We start from the raw sequence: 23,892 nt of genomic DNA, 5'->3' as shown, positions 1-23,892 counted from the left end.
CATTTGTTCTTTAATTCTTACATTCATTTATTTTTTCATTGGACTTTCATTTGTTTGCCTGCTAGTTCCTTTGCTTCTTGATTGACTCACGCACTCCTGTACTCAGAGAACTTGCCTCTCTGTGCCAAACCTTGCCTGGACTCCAGGCGCCTTGCCAAGAGCCAGACACAGTCCTTGCCCTTGAGGAAAACATATCCCACACCCCACACCCCAGGAACCGGTGATCATCAGGCAAATGGTGCTGAGTGCTCTGCTGGAGATGAGAAGCCAGACCCTGAAGGATGACAGAGCCTGATAGATTGGGCAGGGGGGTGTCCCCAGGGGCAGGGACCAGTGTCCTTCATGTCTGTGGTCCCTAAGCCTGACACCTGACCGGCAATGATAAATAACTGTTTGTTAACTGAACAGGTGGGACAATGGTCAGGCAGGAAGTGCTTGATGGTGGAGGTGATAGTGTCCAGCCAAGGTGAAGCCACCCTCCCCAAGTCCCTGCACCTCCACCTCCTCCCCTGTGTTTTCCTCCCCACTCTTCTTTCAATGAGAAAGGCATTCTTACCTGTACCCTGCTCTTCTCTGCTGCCCCGTAGTCATACTGAGACACACCTGAGCACACGCATGTGCATTCACAGGCATCCCTGCTCACACACAGAAACACACATGCCTACATAATGCGTCCCCGTGGTTGATTCCAAAACTGCAGTCATCGTGTTCATCGCCTACAACCATACTCTCACACATCTGTGCTTACGCCCCCTCCCGGCCTCCCCACCATATCCCAACACACATACTCCACCAAACAGCCCTCCCACATGCATCTCATCCTCCCCAGACAAGAGAGATTCTTATGGTCCTGGTTGAAGGCTGAAGAAGTAACAGTGGTGGAAATTGAACCCCAGGTTGAGGGGAGCGGTATAGAACCCTACTAGTTGGAAAGGCTAGAACTGTTGTGATAGAAATTGCCATACTTAGTTTTTCTAAAAGTTGGGGGTGGGGAGGGGGAGGCTGACACCTTCCTCCTTGCTCAGTGTAGCGGGATGACTGATTCCTTTGAAAAGCAGAGAAGGGTCTTCTGCTGCTCCTTGCTGTCCTAGAAACTCTCCAGGGCCCAGTCTCCAAGGATGGCAAAGCATGGTGACTGGAGACCAAGTGGCTCTGATAACAGCAGCCTTGGGTCAGCTGGCTGTGAGAACTTGGGTTAAGGCCAGTCCCGGTGTGGTCCTCGAGTTTTCTCAGTTGCAAAGGCCAGAGAGCAGAGCAGTGGTGGAGAAATGCCCCCTCTTAACCTCAAATGCAATAATTCTAAATGAGCAGGTGCTTCTAGGTGTGAGGAACCTGCCCCTTTGAAGGGGGTCTGGGGAAGTCTGTGCTAAGGGTTCAGGTCTGGGGAGAGGGCCCGGACAGGGTCGGGGCTGGGGGGAGGCTTGGGCAAGCAGAGCCGCGGTAACTCGGGGGAGGTGGGAAGCGGGGGCGGGAGGGCCTGGGATGTGAGGGCCCCTCCCCGCTACCGCCGGGCAGCTGGCTTGGGGCTGGGGCGTGACTGCAAATTCTCCCCGTCGCCACCGCCACCACGCGCGCCTCCGCGGCTGCAATAAGAGAAGTCCGAGGCGGCTTCCTCCTCCCGGACCAGAGGGGGCTGCGGTCAGAGGCGGGGGGCAGCACCCCCGTTTGCTCGCCCCCACCCCTGCCGGCACTCGTTGCTGCTGGGCGCCCCGGCCGGCTAGCCCCGGGGTCAGTCAGAAGCGGTCTCGCCTGGGACCAGGTAGGAGCCGTCGGGGGAGCTGGAAGGGCCGGCGGTGCCCCGCCCCCAGTCCCTTCGTGGCTGGGAAGAAAGGGGGACGTGGGGTGAGGAGAGAAAGCCCTAAACTTGGGGAGGAGAGCTGAGGGAGCTGAAGGCCAAGGGGTCCTCACTCCGAAAAGGACGTAAAAGGAAAACTGAGGAACTCTGGAAAGTGAAAAACGGATACAATCTGGGGAGAGGGCTGAGGGAAGGCGGGGAGAGTAGACTAAAAGGATCCCCCCAAAAAGATCTGGTGGGAACCTGCAGAGACGAAGCTGCGAAGGGGCTGAGTCGGAAGAGGGAAACTGAGGGGATCCCCAAAAGGGTCTGGGTTGAGAAACTAAAAGGGACCTTGAAAGTGACAATCTGGGGAGAAGCTGAGGGGTCTGGAAGAGAGGAACGACTTTTAGGTGGGCGGGGAGGGGGTCTGCCAGAAAGGAGTCAAGGAAAACCGTTTCTGGAGGACGCGGAATGTGAGTCGCAATCCCGAGGGTCCAGCAAGTCCGTCTATCCGGAATCGGCAGAAGTCGGAGGTGGGGTGAGGGCCAGCGGCCGGGAGGGGAGGGGAGGCTGTCACAAGCGCCCCCCTAGACGCTCCGGCCCCGTACAGGTGGGCGGGTCCCGGCTGGCGAGGGGACTCCTGCAACGCGCACGAGGCGTGGATCCTGGTTTCCTGGGGAAGTCCCCGCCCTCTGCAGGGATGGGCCTCGCTGGGTGCCCCCTCCCCGCCCGCAGCGGTGATCTCGGTCCGCGTTCCTCTCGGGATCCGGGAATTGCTGGCCGCCCCGACGGAAATCCTGCCTTTGACCGCGATTGCCGGGAGGGGCTGTCTCCATGGTAACAAGAGGGCGGAGGGACCGAGCCCAGCGCTCGGCTGCCTCGGAGCTCAACGCCCGCGCTGCCCTCTGTGGTCTCCTTCCCGCCCCCATTTTGAGTCCTTAGTTAGGGGCGAGCTGAGGGGCAGAGGAGTAAGGCGAGGATGTGCAGGTGTTCAGGGATCGGGGCGGTGGGGGATCTGCAGTCTCAGGGTCTTAGCCAGACTGGAACTTTGATTGCTGTGTGACTTTAGGCAAATTATGGGGCCTCTCTGGGCCTTAATTTCTTCATTTGAATGATGTAGGAAATTATCCCTGCCCCTATCGAACTTCCCCAGCTTATCCCCAGTCGTGGGACTCGGGTGCAGTAAGCAGTTTCCCCCACCCCACCCAGTTGTCCTGGGGGTAGCCTCTTCAGTTTCTCATAAGCATAGAGCTGGACTGGAAAGCCTGACAGGACCTCCAGGGACCAAAACACAGGTGACTTCTTATAAAATAAATATTTGTGTGTCTGTTGAGGCCCCATACTGGGAAAGTTAGCCAGTTTGAGACTGTCCTTGAACCTCCCCCTTATTATTATTATTTTTTTGGTGATTTTTTGTTTGTGTGTTTATGGTATAAACACTGGTTTGTCAGCAAGTTTTGCTCTTTTCAATTCCAAATAATGCAAAGTTCAAGAATTCATTTTATTGAAACTTCATTTTTTTAAAAATTGTTTTATTTAAAAAAAAAACAAACGTTTGGTCATGCTGCGCAGCACGTGGGATCTTAGTTCCCCAACCAAAGATGGAACCCATGCCTCTTGCATTGGAAGCATGGAGTCTTAACCTCTGGATTGCCAGGGAAGTCCTGAAACTTCGTTTTATTGAAACCAGTGATCCCTGAGTCTTTTGACATCCTTCCATCCGTGAGTGTGGTGGTGGGAGAGCAAGGCTCTGTTCCCACTTCTCAGATGGGAAGATGGAGGTTCGGGAGTGAATAACTGACAGGTCAGCAGTAGGGACCCAGAAGCTGGGGCATCCTGTCCCTGATGTGGTGAAGGATGTAGACAGAACTGAAGCCTACATTCCCTCCTCATCCCTACCAAATTCCGTTACCCTCTGGAGAGGAGAGGGGAGCGGGGGTGGGGGGGGTGGCAGTGGTGAAAGAACATATGGGTTTCCTGGACTGTGTGGCTGGTTCTTGCTTCCCAGTGGGTGTGAAGCTGTGAGTGAGGGTGGAGAGTGTTTGTGAGTATGGTTTGGGCTTTGAGTGAATGAGCTTGAGCATGTGAGCATGTGTGTGGGTGTTTGGGTGTTCTCTGCAGCCACCTGGGGCTGATGTGGCAAAGGAAGTGGCCAGATCTTGGGAGGATGGGTAGGGGGACCCCGGGGCTGGGGAAAGAGGACCCAGAGCCTTCCTGCACAGTCAACCAGGCTGGCCTCTGACCGGACCTGGGGAAGGGGACTTCCTGTCTGGCCGCGCTGTGAAATTCAGACTCCTACTCCCTCAGTTCCCCCTGGACCAACTCATGGCTTTCCATCCCCCAAGAATCTCAAGTCCCTCAAGATCTCTATTTTAGAGGCTAGTGGGTAGGTTTTCAGCAACCGATGAGAAAACACTTTTACCCACAAGAAGTGGAGAAAATTCAGCTGACACAATGAGGACCCTGTGGAGGGCAAAGCTAGTGTGGCCCCTCCCTCACCCCAACGCACTGGCCATACCAGAGTGATAGAATCAGAGCCAGCCATGTCTTCTTGGCCCCTGGGTGTTAGGGGTGGGGGTGTTAAGGCCTGAGTGATGTGAGATGGTTGGAGGTTCTATGAGAGACGAAGGCTCAGGAAGGGCACTGGAGCCAGGGAGGGGTGGAAGGTCTCAGTGAGGAATGGAAGCCTTCATCAGAGGGGTCAGACCTTGATGAGGGATGGGGTGCGGCCAGCCTGATACTTGGGCCTGCCCAGGCCAGCCTGAAGCCCTGAAGAGAAGCCGGAACTCTTGCTGGATGGTGGTTTCCTGCCTCTGTTCAGTCCCAGTTCCCTTTTGGTGAAATCCCCCAGGCGGCTGGGCCGGCTCAGCCCTCCCACCTTACCCTGAGCACTTCTCTTTCTTCTCTGCCTTGTCACTTCTCCTCCTTCGGCCTTGGAGGGGGCTTCCTCAAGGGAAGGGACCAGAAGTGAAAGTTCACCAAGCAATTACAGTGCACCCGGTGCTTTCAGGGGCTTGACCGCAGTTGAGGCTCAGGAACAACCCCAGGAGGCAGAGATTTAGATTCCTATTTTCTAGGCGAAGAAACTGCAGCTCAGCGAGAAGTGAAGCGACCTGCCCAATGTCTCAAGTTGGGTAAAATTTGAGCCGAAATCAGTCTCCAGATCCCAGAGATACTTGGCAGAAGTCAGGGGGGAACAGGACATCCTGTGTCTACATCAAAGCCCTGATGTGCTGTTGGCAAGTATAGACCTCAAGAAAGGATGGGTGCATCTGGGGCTCCTATGTCCAGGAGGAGGGGCGGGAGGGGGGCAGGTTCTCCGCTTTGTGGCCAGCTGCCATATATATGGCAGGGGTGGTATGATCAGTTGTCCAGGGACTGGGTAGGAAATATGACATTCACCAATCAGGGAGAGCATGACCCCCCTGCTCAGGCTTTGGAGAGCACAGCTGGGAACAGAGCTCTGTACTTGAATTAATAGTCCTGGCTTTGAATCCCAGGTCTGGCTGTTTGACCTCCAGCAACTCACTTCCCCTCTCCACACAAGAGAGAGGTAGACTGATAAATCATCCCTGGGGGCCCTTCTAGCTTTGCTGCTTGTGGTTCTCAGCCTCCCTTAACCACACTGGCCAAGAGCCTTCCCAACAACTGCACAGAAGATACAGATGCAAAAACAGAGGGTCAAGAGGCTGATGTCATTCAGTCAAGGACCCAAAACTTGGGAGGGCCACACAGAAGGGGAGATGCTGAAGGTGGGAACACCATGGCCAGGATTGGACCTCAGTTCTGATATCCACAACCTGATCTTGACCCAGATCAGACTTTGGAAGCCAACTCCTGTCAACCAGATGTTCAAGAGGCCTGTTTATTAACAGATTCAAGTCCCTGCAGTGACCAGAACGCTTGGGGCGGGTCTCTGAGCCGCTCCCTTTGTAAGCAGGCAACCTATATCAGCCCTGAGTAAAGAGAGACTTAGATTCAGATTCTAAGGGCTATTGAAAATCTGTGGCTGCTGAGAGACCCTGGGCAGGTCACTTCCCCCTCACTGGGCTGTAATGAGTTTTCAGGGTGTGTAGCACAGGGCTTGCACTCTGTGGGGGCTCATGAAGGTACATAACTGTATTGCTTTCACGAGGACTTCAAAACACAGCAGTGCTTATGATGGACTTTGGAGCCAAATTGATTGGGGTTGTGTTTTAGCTTCCCCTTATTCACTGTGTAGGTAGTCTTTGGGAAGTTATTTAACACCTCTGTGACTCTGTTTCCTTATCTGTAAAATAGGGGTAATAATAAAACCTACCTCATAGGGTCACTAAATGAGATCAGTCATGGGACTTGCTTGGCACTGTGCCAGGCCCAGAGTGAAGTGAAGAGAAGTGAAAGTCGCTCAGTCGTGTCCGACTCTTTGCAGTCCCATGGACTGTATCCTGCCAGGCTCCTCTGTCCATGGAATTGTCCAGGCCAGAATACTGTAGTGGGTGCCCATTCCCTTCTCCAGGGGAATCTTCCCAACCCAGGGATGGAACCCAGGTCTCCCGAATTGTGGGTGGATTCTTTACTGTCTGAGCCACCAGGGAAGCCCCAGGCACAGAGTAGGTGTTTAATACTTTAGCGTTTTAAAACTAATAGTTATTTGCCTTCCCACCCTCTTCCCCAGACTTCTAGGAAGTCAAATTATGCTCCTAGGCATTGGTGGCTTGTGGCTGAGATGCGAGCTAGCGGAGGACGAAGATTCCTGGGGGCTGTTTTCTTGCCGATGCTGAGCGCAGAGGCCCCTCGGGGCTCTCTTTCTCTTTTCTCTTTGTCTCTTTCTTCTCTCCGTCTCTATCCCTCTCTTCTCAGTCTCTGTCCGTCTCTGTCTCACTGCCTCTCACTTCAGGCTCTCTTTGTCTCTTTGTTTCTTTCTGGCAGTGGTGTGCTGGAGCCAGCTACCTAGTACCGGCCCTGGGGAGCTGATTCTGCAAATCTCTTTCCAGCCCAGCGTTCAGCAAGTCACTTCAGTAACTTGAAATCGGCCATGGTGGGAATATTTACACCATGGAAATCAGCAAATGCTACACATCTGGGCCTTTTTATTCCCCCATTTCTTTTAAGAGTCAGTATACCAGCACACCCTCACCCCTGCCCCCGCTGCCCACACTGTCAGCCTTGCCAGGGCTTTCCCTCTGCCTCCTTCTTGGAGGGTCTCTGAACCTCCTCCCCATTCCAGGCTTGCAGAATTCAGGGATCCCCTTAGGCTGATTTTTAAAGATGGGGGTGACATGTTCCTGTGTATTGTTGGAAGTGGCGGCATCATTTCTAAGTAGGAACTCCAGAGATCGTATAAGTTTGAAACTCTTATCCAGAGGAGCTCTGTGTGGGTCTGTCCCTGTGGGAGGGGGGGGTACATATATCTCCGGGTTTCCCGGTGGAGGCTCATTACACCTGTGTGTGCTGTGCTTGAAGGAATGGCTGGAATCCTCTGAGTCTGTGACCAGGCAATGGAGAGAAGTGGTTCAGATCCTGGAACCAAACACCAGGATACCTCATCTGTGTGGCCTTGGGCAAGTTTCTAAACCACTCTGTACCTCGGTGCGTTAGCATTAATAATAATACTTAATCTCGTAGAGTTGTTGTGAGGACAAAATGAGGTAATATGTATAAAGTGTTTAAAGCAGTGGCTGACACAGAGGAGGGCTATAATGGGAGAGGCTCTGCGTGTGTGTAGATGGGTGAAGGCCGAAGGTGTGTGTCTATTCATAGATGTCTGTGTCTGTGAATCTGTACAGAGGAGCTCAGAGACTCCATGTGAGGTACTGTGTGTAGCTGAGGTGCCGGGGTGTCTGAGAATGTGTTGGGAGGGCTGTGTGCCATCTGAGATGTGCGTGTGTCTTCCTGTGAGAAGACCTCCATTCTCACCCTGTAGGCTGTTTTCCTCTTACCCCCATCTGTCCCCTGAGTGCCTGAAATCCCCTCCCTTGGCTCGAGATGCCCCTCCTCCACCTCTGCGTCTATTCTCTCCCTGAGCCTAACCAGCCCTGTAGCACTTTGGAGCCCTTCAGACAGTGGCTTCACCCCAGGGGAGGGGTCCTGAGGTCCTGAGGTGAAGATCTCGGCAATGGCTTGGTGAGCAGGGGCTATTTTGGAGCTCAAACCACAGCCCGCCTCATAGTTCACCACAGGGGTGTCACCCCCTACACATACATGGGAGAACGGTTGCAGTGGAGCATGAGACAGGCTGGTGGGTCTAGAACGGGCGTCACAAGGCACTGATGTGACAGAGCCATCAGCCAAGCAGCTAGATCCAGTGGATCCAGGAAGGCTTCCTGGAAGAGGTGAGTGGTGCTGGCTGGACAGGTGGGGCAGGACTCATAGAGAGGAGAAGGAGGATATCCATAAAGGACTCAGGAGTTGAGAAAGGCAAGGCGGGGCACTTGTCCCGAGGGTCCTCTGGGAGAAATGAAGGCACACCGGGTTAGCCCCACCCTAGAGCTCACATCTGAGGAAGTCGAGCCCTTTCCCCGGCAGTTCCTCTCTGAGTGTTGCAATGGCAGAGTTTCTGGCAGGGCGTGGAGAGCCCTTGCTCAATGACCTGCCTGCCCTATCACTCGGAAGACACAGCTACCGAGAAAGGCTTGGCTCCCTTGGGGGCTCCCCAAGGGACCTGGTGGTCCTGACTTCTGACCTGGGCCTTTCCATGGTGTGGAACAAGCTCTGGAGGTAGGTGTCCACCTTCCCTCGGCTACTCAATGTAGTCCTGGGGTTGCTGGGGTTTGCCCAGACCAGGGTGGGTGCCGAGGCAGAGCTCAGAGGGAGGGCTTGGTTTTAGGAGACAGTGACCAGAGGCCTAGGGGGAACTGAACAGGGCTGACAGAAATCCTGTTAGAGGCCTGGGTCTAACCCAGAGATGTGCCTAGGAGAGAGTACGAGTCTGTTAGCCTGAGCGGGCAACCTGCGTGCGCGTGCGTGTGCGCGCTGCCGTGCACCGGAGCACGGGCTCGCTGAGCTGGTTGTGTTGCTGTGTGCTGAGCCCACTTAGGCAGGGGTGCGCCATGCATGTTGCTGTGACTGTGCTGCTCGTGTGTTGATGTGTCAGCTGGAGATGAGTGTGAGAGGGCTGTGTGGGTGGTGGGTCTGGTGTGGGGGTGGATGTTTAAGTGAGCCATGGAGGCCAGGGGGAAAATGAAGGAGGCCTGTCGGGGCAGAGCCCAGGCCCCCAGCTTCCCTGGAGAGGACGGGCGTGGGCATCTGGCCGCCAGAAGCCTGGCAGGGACTTCATCGTCCGTGTCCTCTGTCCCGCCCGCAGGTCTCCGGCCCCTCCTGAGGACCATGCCGCAGCCCCACTGACGCAGGAGTAGGGGCCTGAGGGGTGAGTGGGGGCTGAGGGCTCCCTGGGTCAGGAAATGGGGTGGCGGTGGCCTTTCTGGGCCCCACAATTCCTCACATCCCCTTCCTCCTACAAGGGCCCTGTTGCTAGGTAACAGATGGGGGAGCCAGAGTGAGGCAGCTTGAAAGGCCAGAGGCTGGACCCACGACAGGAAATGGCCTTGATCCCCCTCTGCAGGGACTCTCCAGGTGCAGGCACACAGCCCTCACACACACACTCACAAACACGCATCGACACACAGACATGCGCACAGGAACAGACATGCACATGCCCACACGGACTGACGCAGACCTGCACACACAGATACGCACACGCAGGCAGGCACAAATACTCCCACACAGGGCTCCATGCACGGTCATGACACACAGACGCACTCACTCACACACACCTGCAAACACACAGACACACACATACCGACACAGAAACGCGTGCGTATGGACACATTCCAACAGACAGGAGCACACGGAGTCGTTTCATACAAAAACGTCCACACACTCACATACAGACAGACACAGACATTCACAAAGAGCTGCCTAGACACACACAAAGACACGCACCCACAAGCAAACTCACAAATACTAAGAGACACGTGAAAGACACACACACACGTGCGAGCACTCTGAGGGGGGTCATAGAAGCCCAACACACTGAAGCAATAGGAGGCAAAAACATGTAAATAAACACAGAAACATCCCGAAACAGAAAACCAGTCCCGTGGAGGAGATATATACTCTCCAGAAACACTAAAGCAGCTGCGGGGGTGGACAGAATGGTGACGCTGACCCCCTTTATCCCTCACTTAGGGAGACTCCCTCCCCCCAGGCCTGAGTGAGGCAGCTGCACGCCTGTGTGTATGTATGTCAGTATGTGTGCAGGTGTGCCTAGGGTGGCTTGTCTCACATGGACCCCCAAGTGAAGTATGTCCCCCTTCTACAGCAGGGCACCTGGCATGGGCTGTGTGTTCTGCAAGAAGTTGGAGCCGGGGGCCAAGGAGGATGGTGGCCTAGAAGGGGACTTCAGGAGCTATGGGGCTGCAGACCGCTATGGCCCTGACCCTACTCAGAGCCGGCCTGCATCTTCCTTTTCCCACATCCCCAACTACAACAGCTTCTCCCCTCAGCTCGCCAGCCCCGCCTTCCTTGATGCGGGCACCATCCGGGGCATTTCAGGTGAGTCCAGGAGGCTGGAGGCAAGCACTGACTGGACCCTCACAGGACCTCGGGGGAGGAGAGACTTGGCCTTGTCCTTCGGAACCTCCAGGATGACTTGGGAGACACAGCCCTGCTTTTAGCGCACAGTCTGAGGGAGCCCGTCCAGCCCTACCCTCAGAAACTCCCATCTGAGGGGCAGACAGAGCTCTGATCCCCGTCTGACGAAAGGACTCTGAAGACAGTTACCAGTGGGATGTCGGCTTAGTGGGGGAGAGCAGAAGGGACTCGCAAGGAGCCCCCAAGGGAGGAGGGATGAGCTCGATGGTGTGTGTCCTGAATCCATGGGGTTCAAATCAGAAATCCACTGGATTCCAAAGACCTTTGAGCTCCAGGGCACTGCCGCAGTGGGGAGGCAGAGCGCCTGTCTGGGGAACAGGACTCTGGGGGTACAGCCTCCAGGGGCCCTCTTATGAGTAACCCTGACTCTGCAGGGATTGGGGTGACCATGTTCATCGCCCTTTATGACTATGAGGCCCGAACGGAGGACGATCTCACCTTCACCAAGGGCGAGAAGTTCCACATCCTGAACAACACGTAAGTGATCAGGCCCCCGCCAGCTCAGAACCCAGAGAGGAATCTTACCTGGTCCTTGTCCTCAGGAAATGCCAGTCTAACTGGAGAAGGAGACATGACAATAACAATCTCTGGGTAACTGCTACTGTGTAGGGGAAGCCTGAGGAACTTTGGGCACGGAAAGAACACCAACCAGGGCCTCTACGGTAGCAGTGATCAGGGCAGGCTTTCTGGAGGAGGTGATTTCTAAGCTGAGACTAGAAAAGCGAAGAGACATTGAAAGAAGAGGTGACAAAAAAGGAAGAGAGTTAGAATGAAACTAAATGATGACTTCTGGAAACCACCAAGTGGTTCAATATAGGAGGGTCATAAAGTCTGAAGTGCAGAACAGATCCTGGAGGACTGGGTGGGAACAGATTCCGCAGGGCTTTTTAAGTCATCTTGAGGAGTCTGGATTTTATCAAAAAGGAAATGTAGCCATTCGAGGGGTTTTTAATGGGGAAGTGACCTAGTTAGCTGTTCACTGCCTGCCCAAACCCCAGCCCAGCTGAGGTGCCAGAAAAGAACGCCAGGAGGCCCAGATGTCCCCACACACACTCTTTCTGCGGGTAAAAGCTCCCAGGGCAGCTGCAGTGGCTGGGGGCAAAACAGGCAAAAGCCCTGGGGGTGGTGTGTTCTGGGTGAGGGGTTGGCAGGGCCAGTGTTTGCCTGATCCTTGATGTGACTCTGCCTGGCCCCACGGTGCCCCAGGGGCTAGGTTGCCAACGAAACCCTTTGTTCTATGTCTTCAGCGAGGGTGACTGGTGGGAGGCTCGGTCCCTCAGCTCCGGACACACTGGCTACATTCCCAGCAACTACGTGGCCCCTGTGGACTCTATCCAGGCTGAAGAGTGAGTAAGGGTGGGGGGAAGCCAGCCTTAAGGGCAGGGCTCTGGAGTCCAGATTCAAGGCCGCTCTTGAGCAAGTCACAGCTACACTCTGAGCCTGCCTCCTTATCTATAATCCTATAAAGTCATTGTGAGGATACTAACAGCAGGTAATATTATCCAGCACGTACCATGTTCTGAGCACTATTCAGAGTGCTTTCTGTGTATTAACAAACTCAGAAACTAATACTATACTGGTTTACAAATGAGGAAACTGAGGCAGAGAGAAATTAAATATCCTGCGCAAGTTCACATGGCTAGTAAGTACGTGGAGCTGGTTTTTGAACCCAGCTAGCCTGGCTACATTTGCTAAGTGTTATATATTTATGAAAGTGAAAGTTAGTCGCATAGTCGTGTCCAACTCTTGGCGATCCCGTGGACTGTAGCTTGCCTGGCTCCTCTGTCCATGGAATTCTCCAGGCAAGAGTACTGGAGTGGGTTGCCATTTCCTTCAACCCAGGGACTGAACTCGGGTCTCCTGCATTGCAGGAAGATTCTTTCCCAACTGAACCACTAGGGAAGCCATATATAGATATATATTTTCTCATCAATAACAACAGTGTATGAGTTTTTTAAAACACTGTGGAGTGCTAAACACATAGAAAGAGACATTACTTAGAATTAATTCTGTTAAGCAATCAGAGAAATATCATTTTTTAATACCCTGATGAAACTGAGATACTGTGGCGGGTTCTTTACATACCTTGATTCATTTAATTCTCTACGGATACTATTATTATACCATTTTACGGATGAGGAAACTGAGGCTCACTTTTTAATCTAGCTTCACATATACATCCACATACAGGAAAAGTAGAGACTGGAAAAACCGCAGAGTGGGGGTCACCAGGACTTGGTGACTGATGTGCCGCTGGGCTGTGGGAAGTGAGAGGAATCCAGAGTGACCCACAGGCTTCTTGTGGAGCCAAGTAGGTGCTGTTTGCTAAAGTGGGGAACCCAGGAAGAGGTACAGATACACGCGAAGGGGCTTGTGGGGTTGAATTCATGGAGAGGATCACCCACAATTAGGTCGGCAGTTAGATTGGGTGTGCTTTGCATGAGAGCTGCCCAGCCCATGCTAAGCCATGCGCCTGCATTAGCCCAGATGAAGGGGCATCCTTTTCTGACTAGCATTGAGATTCCTTAGTTTGTTGGCTGTGGCTCTTGCAGAGGTCACGCCTGGGCTGGGGTGGAAATTCAGGGCTCTTCAGAGTGGAAAGAATCATCAGAGCTGCACAGCGGAGTAAAGGAAGAAAAGGAAAGAGACTGGTCCTAGGACCCAGCTCTGGAAAAAGCCAGGCGTGAGGGAGAAGGAGCTGTTGGCAGACCAGGCCAGGCCAAGTCAGAACAACCAAGAAGGCAGAGGGGAGGTTTCGGGAAACAAGAGAGGAAATGTCAACAGCTGCCACTGGATTTGGCAACAGGGTTGACCTTGGTGAGACATCCCTCCGCGTGAAGTGAGGGTGGAGGCCAGACAGCAGAGCCTGGGAAGGAGTGAAGTGAGGAAGCAGAGACCCAAGTGTGAAGGGCTTTTTCAAGTGAAGGAAGGTGAGAGATACAGCAGAACGCTGGTGGTGAGACAGAGCTTAGAATGGTTTCCTTTGGGGAAAGAAGAAGTGTGGCCACATGTAGGGGCTGGTGGGATGGAGAGGAGGCAGATGGGGGCTGGCTGGTGGGGGAGAGGTGTCCCTGAGCAGAGGCCAGTGGACGGGCCCCGGAGCTCAAATGGCATGAGGCCTTCATCTGGAGAGGGTGATAGGAGGCTTCTTGGAGGAGAGGAGTGGTGATGAGGCAGGCGAGAGGTCTGGGGGTCCGCATCTCAGAGGCAGTGTCGTGAAGCTCTGAGAGGCGCTCCGTGCAGCGTCGTGGTTAAGAGCGCTGTCGTGGTTAAGAGTGCAGGCCCGAGAGCAGACAGCTTGGGTTCCTATTCTGGCAGCACAGTTTAAGAGCTGTGTAGCTCTGGGTAAGTTGCTTAACCACTAGGTATTTCAATTTCCTCATCTGTCTAATGGGGGTTAATAACAGTACTTATTTCACAATATTGTTATAAGAATGAAATGAATACACACATGTAAGACAGCAGAGCCTGACACAGAATAGGTGCTGTTATTGTTATGTCAATGATTAAGGAAGTAGCCAGTGTCAGGGTGTGAGGAGGGGGCAGAGCATTGACAAAACTTGAGACTGTGATCTGTCAATACAGCTGCTCCTTTCCCCACCCTGCCTGCCCTCCTGGACACTACTCGTCAATGCCTTTCCTTGTTCCCCAGACTGTGACTAGTAACCGGGTATGGCTTGACAGTCCCAGAGTTCGCTGAGACTGCCACCTCACTTAATTTGAAAACTGTGCTCCTTTTAATTCAACCCAAGGTGATCACAAGCCAATTTAGTGATCAAATGACACCTGAGTTTTCTGTGGCACCTATGGTCACTTTGGCTCTCCTCCCATTGTAATCTCACCATTGGTTCAAGGCTACAGCTCAGTCCCAGAAATATAGCCAAGAGATAGCAGGAATGCTTGAGGTCTGAGTTGAAGTTGAGACTTAGAACAACATCCAGACTTTAGAGAGTGAAGGAAAAGCAGCAGTCAGAACTGGGCAGGAGCAGTCCAAAAGAGGGAAAAGGGGACTTCCTTGGTGGTCCAGTACTTAGGACTGAGCGCTTTCACTGCCTTGGGCTGATCCTGCAAGTCATGCTCTATGGCCAAGGGGATTAAAAAAAAGAAAGGAAGAGTAGTAGAAAAGGGTGTTGTTCTGGATGCCAAATGAGGAAAGGGTTTGAGGAGTATGTGGAGAGAGGAATCTGAGTGACTGTGTGGGTTGGTGGGAAAAGAAGTAGGGTGGGAGGCAAAGGTTTTAGACAGAGCTCATCAACTAGCCTTGTGGGCAGTTCAGTTCCCCTCTCTGGACCTCAAGTTCCTCATCTGTAAATGAGCTGTAAAGGAGCTGCAGTGACCCCCTGATGAAGTCTAGCAATTTTAATTCAAGAGAAACTAAGAGAGAAGATTTCCCTAGTAGCCCAGTGATTAAGAATCCACCTTCCAGTGCAGGGGACAGGGGTTCGACCCCTGGTCCTGGAGCTGAGATCCCATGTGCCACGGGGACAACTAAGCCCATGCATGCAACTCCTGAGCCTGCCCTCTAGACTCTGTGAGCCCCAACTAGGGAGAAGCCCTTGCAGTGAAAGGAAGATCCCTTGCAGCCAAATAAATAAATAAGAGAGAAACCCAGAGAGTGAAGAGGAGAAGCCCAAGCTTCATTGGGCACCTCCTGTGTGCCAGGCGTTCTCTATGTCTCTGCTCGGTGATCCTCCTTGTCAGGCTGCAAAGCAGGTGTGTGATCCCCATTTCATGGGTGAGGAAATCGAATATTGGCTAGTGAGGTGACTTTTCCCGGGAGGCTGAGTTGGGGGTTGAGCCAGGTGTATCTGACTCTTGCTGGCCTTTCCCAACAGGTGGTACTTCGGAAAGATCGGGCGGAAGGATGCTGAGAGGCAGCTACTCTCCCCAGGGAACTCCCGCGGGGCCTTTCTCATTAGAGAGAGCGAGACCACCAAAGGTGAGGGCTCTGCCACTGCCCACCCAGTGAGGGCAGCCTGGCCATTTGGGTGGGGCTAGGAGCAGTGGGCTTCCCTTGTGGCTCAAGTGGTAAAGAATCTACCTGCAATGGGGGAAACCTGGGTACGATCCCTGGGTTGGGAAGATCCCCTGGAGAAGGGAAAGGTGACCCACTCCTGTATTCTGGCCTGGAGAAATCCCTGTATACAGTCCATGGGGTGGCAAAGAGTCGGACACTGCTGAGCAACTTTCACTTTCACTTCACTTTCAGGGGCAGTGGGGTGGGGCTTGGGTCAGGGCCAAGACTGGGACAGGATTGGAGGGACTGAGCTAAGGCGGGGACTGGGTGCCAGGGGTGTGGCCATCCAATGTCAGAGTCCCCAGCCTTTTGGGCTTCCCCAGGCTCCCAGACTGGGGCTGGTGAGGAGGAAAGCAGACCCAAAGGTGACTCTTGCCCACAGGTGCCTACTCCCTGTCCATCCGGGATTGGGACCAGACCAGAGGCGATCATGTGAAGCATTACAAGATCCGCAAACTGGACACCGGTGGCTACTACATCACCACAAGGGCCCAGTTTGACTCCGTGCAGGAGCTGGTGCGGCACTACCTTGGTGAGGGCAGTCCTTCAGGCTGGCGTGTGTTTGAGATTCCTGAACCAATCGGCTAAGACTGAGGTGCCCAGGGAAGGGAAGGGAAGTGGCTCCAAAAGCAATCATGCCTGGACCGGAACTAGAACCCAAGTGTCTGGACGCCTGGCCCAGGATCCTGCTCTGTAAGTTTCCAGAGGAAACTGAGGCGTGAAGCTCTGCATGGCCGGAGAGTGCCCCCCTAATGTCTGAGCTGAGTAGGAGACTGAGTGGACCCGACTTGGAGGATGGGCTCTAGGGTGGAGGAGAAGGTTAGCATCCAACCCCGCTTTTTGCTTTGGTTGGTTAGGCTGAGCATAGGTGTGTGGCAGAGCAAAGGCTTCGTGTCCACACCTTTGTCTGGAATTCCCAAGTCCATTTCCACCTGTCAGAATCCCATCTTATCCTTGGAGGCCCAGCTGGAGGCCACCTCTTATGGGAAGGCCATCAATCCTTAAAGGAATCATCTCTCCCTCCGGTGCCACCTCCTTCCCTGGGCACCAGCATGTTTACCTACTCAGTGGGCTGGGTTGCCTTCTGCCCTGGCCTATGACCCTCAGCTGTGCCCTAGTACCTTATAACTGGTCTTGGAGGCTGCGGTGGGGATGAGGAATATGTGGCGCATCCTGGCCGGCCTTTGACCTTCAACTTCCCAATGCCCCACTGCCCAGAGGTGAACGATGGGCTGTGCCATCTGCTCACGGCGGCCTGCACCACCATGAAGCCGCAGACGCTGGGCCTGGCCAAGGACGCCTGGGAAATCAGCCGCAGCTCCATCACGCTGGAGCGCCGACTGGGCACCGGCTGCTTCGGGGATGTGTGGCTGGGTACGGAGGTCCCGAGAGCAGGGGGGGGGGTGTGGGTGTGGGTGGGGGTGGTGTGGGGGATCCGGCCGAGGCCGGGGCGAGGGCTGGGGGCAGCGGGGAGCTGGTCCAGACAAGCCTTTTGACGCGACAGGCACGTGGAACTGCAGCACCAAGGTGGCGGTGAAGACGCTGAAGCCGGGCACCATGTCCCCGAAGGCCTTCCTGGCAGAGGCGCAGATCATGAAGCTGCTGCGCCACGACAAGCTGGTGCAGCTGTACGCGGTGGTGTCCGAGGAGCCCATCTACATCGTGACCGAGTTCATGTGCCATGGTGAGGGGCGGGGTCAGGAGGCGGGGTCTGGGAAGACGGGGTTTTCAGGGGGAGTCCCAGTTTAAGGTGGGTGTATCCGGGGGAGGAACCCGGGTGGCGATTTGTGAAGGGACGAGGAAAGCTGGGCAGAGTCCGAGTGAGGGGCCCCGAATGAGAGAAAAAACACTGGAAGTCTGGGCGGGGCCAAGTTAAACGGGGCGGGGTCTGTGCCCGGGGGCGGAGCCTCGTGGGGCGGTCCAAGACATGTGGGCAGAAGAGGGTTGTCGGTGGGAGTAAGGTCTGGGAGAAATCCGTGAGGAGTTGAGACACCTGGCGGGATCCCGAGTGGGTGTGTGTGTGGGACTGGGGGGGCGCGGATCTAGGGTTAGAGGACTGGGAGCAGGGGGCGGGGCCAAGCGCGAGAAGGCAGGCCCAAGGCTGGGAATAGGGTCTTAACTGCTGCTTTTCTTTCTTTTTTTAAAAATTAACTTATTTTAATTGGAGGATAATTACTTTACACCTGTGATGGTTTTTGCCATGCGTCAATATGAATCGGCCATAGAGATACATGTGTCCCCTCCACCCTGAAGGTCCCTCCCGCCTCCCTCCCCACCTGTAATCCCTTCAGGTCGTCACAGAGCACCAGCTTTGGGTGCCCTGCTTCCTACATCAAACTCGCAGTGATTATCTCTTTTGCATATGGTAATGCATATGTTTGGATACTATTCTCTCAAATCATCCCACCCTCTCCTTCTTGCTGCTGATGTTCTGAGTTCTTCTCCCCAGGTAGCCTGCTGGAGTTCCTCAAGGACCGGGAGGGCCAAGTTTTAAAGCTGCCCTATTTGGTGGACATGGCAGCACAGGTAAACTGAGACAGCCGCCTTTATCTCTCAGAGCCCCTCCTGTTATCTTCCACAAACCCCTGGCTCCTCCAGCACCTAGCCTGCTCCTGGAGGTGCAGCCCCAATGCCTGGACCATCTGTGCGACCTGAGGCAGGACACTGCCTCTCTCTTTGGGCCCCAGTCTGAAAAATGGGATTTTTCAAATGATCTCTTACACAAATATGGTGTTCTCATCTCTCTATACCTTTGCCCCTAGGTTGCTGAGGGCATGGCCTACATGGAGCGCATGAACTATATTCACCGTGACCTCAGGGCAGCCAATATCCTCGTTGGGGAGCGGCTGGTGTGCAAGATCGCTGACTTTGGGCTGGCCCGACTTATCAAGGATGATGAGTACAACCCCCAGCAAGGTGCCCTGCCTCACCCCTCCTTCCAAGAGCTCCCCAGTGCACCAAGTGGCTGCCATGGGGCCCTGCCTCCTCCCAGACCATCCAGGACACTCCTACTCCGATATAATATAAAAGGCAACTCTGGGTTCAAACCCAACTCTTCCACGTACCAGCCATGTGGCCTTGGGCAAGTCACTTAACCTCTCTGGGAACTGTCTTTTCTCACAATGGAATTCTCAGTGAACAATCCCAACGAAAATACTCAGACAATAGATATTTATCAAGCATCTCCTATGTGCCAGGCACCTCTATAAATCTCAAGTGAAAGACCATAGAGTATAATAGTAAAAACGCTGTAGCCAGAATGCCTGTGTCTGAATCTTAGCCACTAAGGAAACTGTACGATTTGGGCAAGTTATTAACTACTTAGTGCCACCTTTTCACTATAATAATAGTAAAAAAAAAAAAAAAAAAAAAGGAATAAAACTCACAGGGTTTTCCTGAAGGTTAAAATGAGTTAATGCATGTAAATTGCTTAAAACAGTGCCTGGCACATGGTAGAGCCTATACAGGTGTTAGCTATAATTATGATGAGAATTATTACAATGTTTGCAAAGTGCCCAGCACTATACTAGACTTAGCAAGTTCTGGCTAGATACCAGGTCTTTCCTGTTATGCCCAGAGACCTCTGTGTTCCTGTTCCTAAAGATGCCATTCTCTTAATCCAGCTCTTCCCAAGGATTTCCTAACTTTCTCTTCTCCCTCAATGTCTCCAGGGACCAAGTTCCCCATCAAGTGGACAGCCCCTGAGGCTGCCCTCTTTTGCAGATTCACTATCAAGTCAGATGTGTGGTCCTTTGGGATCCTGCTCACTGAACTCATCACCAGGGGCCGAGTCCCCTACCCAGGTTTGCTGGGGGATGGGGAGGTGGAAAGGTGGTCATGGGAACAGCTTCTTCCTAGTTGCTTCTTCAGGAGGGGCTAGGCCCTCTGACTGATGGAGCTCTACCTTCCAGGCATGAATAACCGCGAAGTGTTGGAACAAGTGGAGCATGGCTACCACATGCCGTGCCCCCCAGGCTGCCCAGCATCCCTGTACGAGGTTATGGAACAAACCTGGCGTCTGGACCCAGAAGAGAGACCCACCTTCGAGTACCTGCAGTCCTTCCTTGAGGACTATTTCACCTCCACAGAGCCCCAGTACCAACCTGGGGATGAGGCATAGCCTGATTGGGCATCAACCACCTCTCTGGGGGTGCCCGCCAACCTCTTCTTATTCCTAGGGCTCTGGTCCCAAAAACCCCAGGCCTAGAATCCTATAGAGTCCTAGCATGTCAGAGCAAGCAAGTTGCTTTGGGTTCATCTAGGGCAACCTGTTCACTTTAAAGATGAGGCAAATCGAGGCTCAGAGATCATCCCTCACCCACTCTGGCCCCAAGCTTTATCTTTCCTCTTCCCACTTAAGCCCCTACATGCCTCTAGCTTTCCTGCCTGTGCCCCTTCCCCCAAAAAAGAAATGCTGAGATTTTTTTCTAGTTATTTATAAAATTGTATATCCTTTCCCTCACTTACCTCCTGTCCCTGCTTTCCTACCTGTCAACCCACCCTGGTCCAGACCCCTAGAATTAACCTACTCAATTCTCTCATGTCTGTAAGTTACCAACACAGGGAAAGTCTCTGTCGGATCCCTTTCCCGCTGGGTGGATGCTGTAGTACACGACTGGGGTCCAAGCCCAGGGCAAAGGAGAGGGTTGCTGAGGGCTCATCACCTCTCTGAATCATGTGTGTGTTTACTGATTTTGTAAATAAGAAGAGTGACCATATGAATTCTTGAGCCATGAAAATCTTTTCCTGTGGGAGGGACGGTGGTCAGTGGGAGGTGAGTGGGCCTGCTTCGGCTGCTGGGAGGAGGAGGAGTTTTGGGTGAGCCCTAATGCCTGCTAATCACAGGGCATCCAAGGTGTGTTCTAGGACACCCCAAAGTCCTGAATCTCATCCTCATATGAGCTTAGGATGAACTGAGAGATGGCTATAGAATCAAGTAACTGGAGATCAAAATATCCCCTTCATTACTGATGTGGCTTTCAGTCTGCAAGCAGTGGTTTCACTAAGTCTTTACTTGATTTCAGCAGATTTACTGTTCATCACAGGCACCTCAGCAGAACCTCAGGCCTCTTCCACTGAGGCAGGGGGAGGACCACAGTGGATCCTCTGCAGCTCCCCAGAAGGGACAGAGGTAGGGCTGGGTGGGCAGAGGCCTGAGAGTCTAGCTCCTTGGATTTCACTTGGGACAGTTGTGCCCCCAAGGGACTTTTGGAGAGGTTTGGAGGCAGTTCTGTTAGTCACAGTGATGGGGGTGGGGGATGGGGTTCCTGCTGGCATGTAATGGACAGGGAGTGGGGTATTTAACATCCTGACATGTACCTGTGCAGTGAAGACTTGTCCCCCTGAGTTCCCCTTTGAGAAACTCCTGCAGCTGATGTAACTCTGAGTGGAAACAAGAACAGGGAATAAGGATTGCCCCCTCCTCCATCAAGAAGTTGTTGACCCTTAACTTACTAAAAGAATAGCCAGGGGAAAGAGTCTGGGAGCTGGGAATTACGTCTATGCTTGGCAAACAGTGACTAAGTATTGGCTCTGTGAAGGGCCCTTTGCTAGGCAAGAGCCTGGGAACACAGACCTGAAAAAGATCTGTCCCTGTCCTGAAGGAGTTCACAGTCAGGCTGGGGAGAAATCGTAGTAATAAAAATAACTCATTTATTAAATGTCAGCTGAATGCCAGATGTGTTTATGGTCATCTTTTCACTTAATCGAGTCCTGAATCTGGTTCTATGATTAGCACCCCCATTTACAGGTGAGGAAACTAAGGCCCAGGGATTACCTGATGTACCAAGGTCACACATATATATGAGACAGAGCTGGGATCTGAACCAAGGCCCATGATCTATCTACCAGACTTTGCTACCTCTGGGTTTTGGGAAAGGATCCTGTCTGCCCCAGTGGATGTTTAGGTGATGCTTCTGTCTCTAAATATTGGTAAAAGGATTCCCTGGAAACTCCCCAAGTTGAGTGACCTAAAGGAAACAGGATGAGGTGGCCAGTGCAGATGGAGCATTCCCTGCGCTCAACCCTCTGCTAGGGAGGGCTGAACCAGAGCAATAAGATGCATAGAAGCCAAACGGCTGCTTAGAGAAGTGGTCACAGCGTTGGGAGCCTTCACTTTGCATACTCCAAGTTTCAGGGGCCAAGGCTTCCAGAAGGCCATGGTCTCTGGCCAACCAAATTCACAAGAACCTGATGTTTAAATCAGAGGTCCAGTGTTTCTGCTTGCTGGAGTAAGCAAATAATAAGAGCACAGCTCTGGAACTGTCGTGTAATGTTGTGAATCTTGCCTCTACCACTTGCTAATTGTGTCGTGTTGTGCAAGCTATTAATCGCTCCAAGCCTCAATTTCTTCTTCTGTGAATGGCAATGAAATGCACAATACACGTTAGTTGTCTTTGTCAGTACCATTTACAGATCATTCACTCTGTGTGAGGCATCCTATACATGCATGCTGCCATTTAATCCTCGGAAAGTCTTATGAGGAAATAGCTATTAGATCTTGATTTTACCAATAAGAACACTGAGGCACAGTGAAGTAGACTATAGGACATAAATGGCAGAGCAGAGGTTTGAACCAAGTCCTCTGACTCCAAAATCAGTGCTCTTCGTCTCTAGAGTCTTTTCTTGGGACCAGAATATTCCTGTCTATCCCCAAGAGGCTCTGCCTGGTACCTGGATATCCACTGAGTTTATTTATTTATTTTTGGATATCCATTTAGTTTAGATGAGGGCCCAGCAGGGCAGTGAGCCCCTGGAGTCCCCCAGGTCCCTGTGACTCCTCAGCGGAGACCAGAGCTGCCTGAGCCTGGAATCCCTCTGTCTCCTGGTTCCCCGTCCCCCCCTCTGATGCAGCCGAATGAATTCTCCCCTGCACCCCCTTTTCTGTGCATCCTTCTGTTCCCTTCAGATAGAGCACAATGCAATTGATTAGGCCTCTGTTTTCTCAATTTCAATCACATCCTCGCCCTGCCTCCCTGAGATTACAGGCGGGTCACCTTGATTGCAGTTTCCACCGTTCACAAAACTCTTCAGTCATTTACAAAACCATCTCTCGCCTCATTCACTCCCCCACCTGGCTCTTCTCTTCTGCGATGCATGATTTTACTGGCTTAAGACTCAGAGGGCAATTTTATTTCCAAGTTCATGGTGGGGGAGGAGGACACCTAATTGACTAATGCTGGATGTTTCACATGCATCATCTAATTCGAGCCTCACCATGAGGCAGTGCAGAAGTAGGATTATTCCCGTTTTACCAAAGCGGAAACAAAGACTCTGAAAGGCCACAACGCTTGCTCAAGGTCACTCAGCTGGATGACAGAGTCAGGATTTGAACCCAGATTTGTGTGACTTTAGAGTCTCGGGCATCCCTGTGTGTCTCAGTCCCTTATTTGGTGGAACAGCATGGGAAAGTGTGATACTAACCCAGAGTCAGGCCCAGGGGGGACATGCTGCAGATTGGGGGTGGGGGTAGCCCCACATGTGCTGGACTGTTTTCATAAAAGAGCTGACTCATTTATTAATTTCACACACATCTACTGATGTCTCCTGTAGGTTGGTCCTGACCAGAAGGCAGAACAGTAAACAATTACAACACTTAGGGGCAAGGTCAGTCTGGAGGCCAAGGGAGACTTCTTGGAGGAAGTGAAAGAAAAGTCTGCCTGATGAAGCAGCCAGAGGGTGAGGTCATCTCCCACTGAGGGAATAGCTTGTGCAAAGGTCCAGAGGTATTGTAGAGCAAGGTCAAGTCAGGCAAGTACAAATCATTATATATGGGAGGGTTGAGGCAAAGGATGAGGCATGGAAGGAGGAGGTTGGAAGGCCAGAGACAAAAGATGCTGGGGGGTCAGGAAACCAAGGGTTATGGTCCCTGAGTTGAGAAAAGTCAGAGAGAAAAAGTCTGGGTGGCCTAGGACATATCGGGATGAGTCTATTCTGGATTCCACTGCTCCGGTACTGAGCTGGGTGGACCCACTATCCACTCCAGGGGCTCTCTCCCAGGTACCATATCAAAGTCTCCCTTCCACTCCAGGAGATACACACACCCACCCACCCACCCGCGCCTGGATGGTCTTGCAGTGATGTCTGTACTCTCTCTAGTGGCCATTCTGGGCACTACATCCAAAACTGCAGGAAACTTTCTGGGATAGAAGAAACCTTCAGAACCTTCCCATCCCTCAGGATGGGAGAGACAGTCATTCAGTACAGTTCATGCTCTCAGAAAGCTCACAATTTACTGGTGTTGAGCGTGAAGGGCACAAGCAAAGTAGAAGATGTTGGAGATCAGGAGAGGGTCCTAACCCAATTGGGCAGGGGGACGTCTTCTCAGAGGAGGTGTTACCGGAGACTTGAAAAAGGAATAAAAGTTTGCTTAATAAAGAAGCAAGAGAGGGGCATCCAGACTTGATAGAATTAAGTAGCTCAGAGGCAGGAAATGGGATTGTGAAGAGAGTTAAAATTAAGTAGC

The 23,892-nt window shown here is 52.8% G+C and overlaps 1 protein-coding gene across 9 annotated transcripts; it reads left to right on the top strand.

Annotated features, from left to right (window-relative positions):
• Window positions 1–1,582: 1,582 nt before the first annotated feature.
• FGR (FGR proto-oncogene, Src family tyrosine kinase) lies at window positions 1,583–20,150 on the top strand. Of its 9 annotated transcripts, none has more exons than XM_055398142.2 (13): window positions 1,583–1,759; window positions 9,063–9,125; window positions 10,083–10,312; window positions 10,786–10,888; window positions 11,659–11,757; window positions 15,247–15,350; window positions 15,811–15,960; window positions 16,647–16,802; window positions 16,933–17,112; window positions 17,878–17,954; window positions 18,191–18,344; window positions 19,100–19,231; window positions 19,340–20,150. In XM_055398142.2, exons 3-13 carry the CDS (start codon window positions 10,093–10,095, stop codon window positions 19,546–19,548), a joined length of 1,584 nt encoding a protein of 527 aa, XP_055254117.1. In that variant the 5' UTR covers window positions 1,583–1,759; window positions 9,063–9,125; window positions 10,083–10,092; the 3' UTR covers window positions 19,549–20,150. The 9 variants fall into 9 exon arrangements, with proteins under 9 accessions (XP_055254117.1, XP_055254115.1, XP_088700131.1 ...); XM_055398140.1 differs by having other exon boundaries at window positions 10,080–10,312; XM_088844005.1 differs by lacking the exon at window positions 1,583–1,759 and adding an exon at window positions 4,798–5,016.
• The last annotated feature ends 3,742 nt before the right edge of the window (window positions 20,151–23,892 follow it).

Source organism: Moschus berezovskii, chromosome 2, assembly GCF_049115385.1.
Source record: "Moschus berezovskii isolate FMDL1 chromosome 2, NW_MosBer_1.0, whole genome shotgun sequence".
Lineage (NCBI taxonomy): Eukaryota > Metazoa > Chordata > Mammalia > Artiodactyla > Moschidae > Moschus > Moschus berezovskii.
Note: the sequence above shows the minus strand (reverse complement) of the source record. Positions and strands in the feature narration are given on the sequence as shown.

What these genes read in the sequence shown, in the direction of transcription:
- FGR (XM_088843980.1), top strand. Translation starts at nt 10,063, where the DNA reads ATGTCCCCCTTCTACAGCAGGGCACCTGGCATGGGCTGTGTGTTCTGC. An exon ending in GACTCTATCCAGGCTGAAGA is followed by an intron (nt 11,758 to 15,246) that starts GTGAGTAAGGGT and finishes CTTTCCCAACAG; the next exon opens with GTGGTACTTCGGAAAGATCG. An exon ending in AGAGAGCGAGACCACCAAAG is followed by an intron (nt 15,351 to 15,810) that starts GTGAGGGCTCTG and finishes TCTTGCCCACAG; the next exon opens with GTGCCTACTCCCTGTCCATC.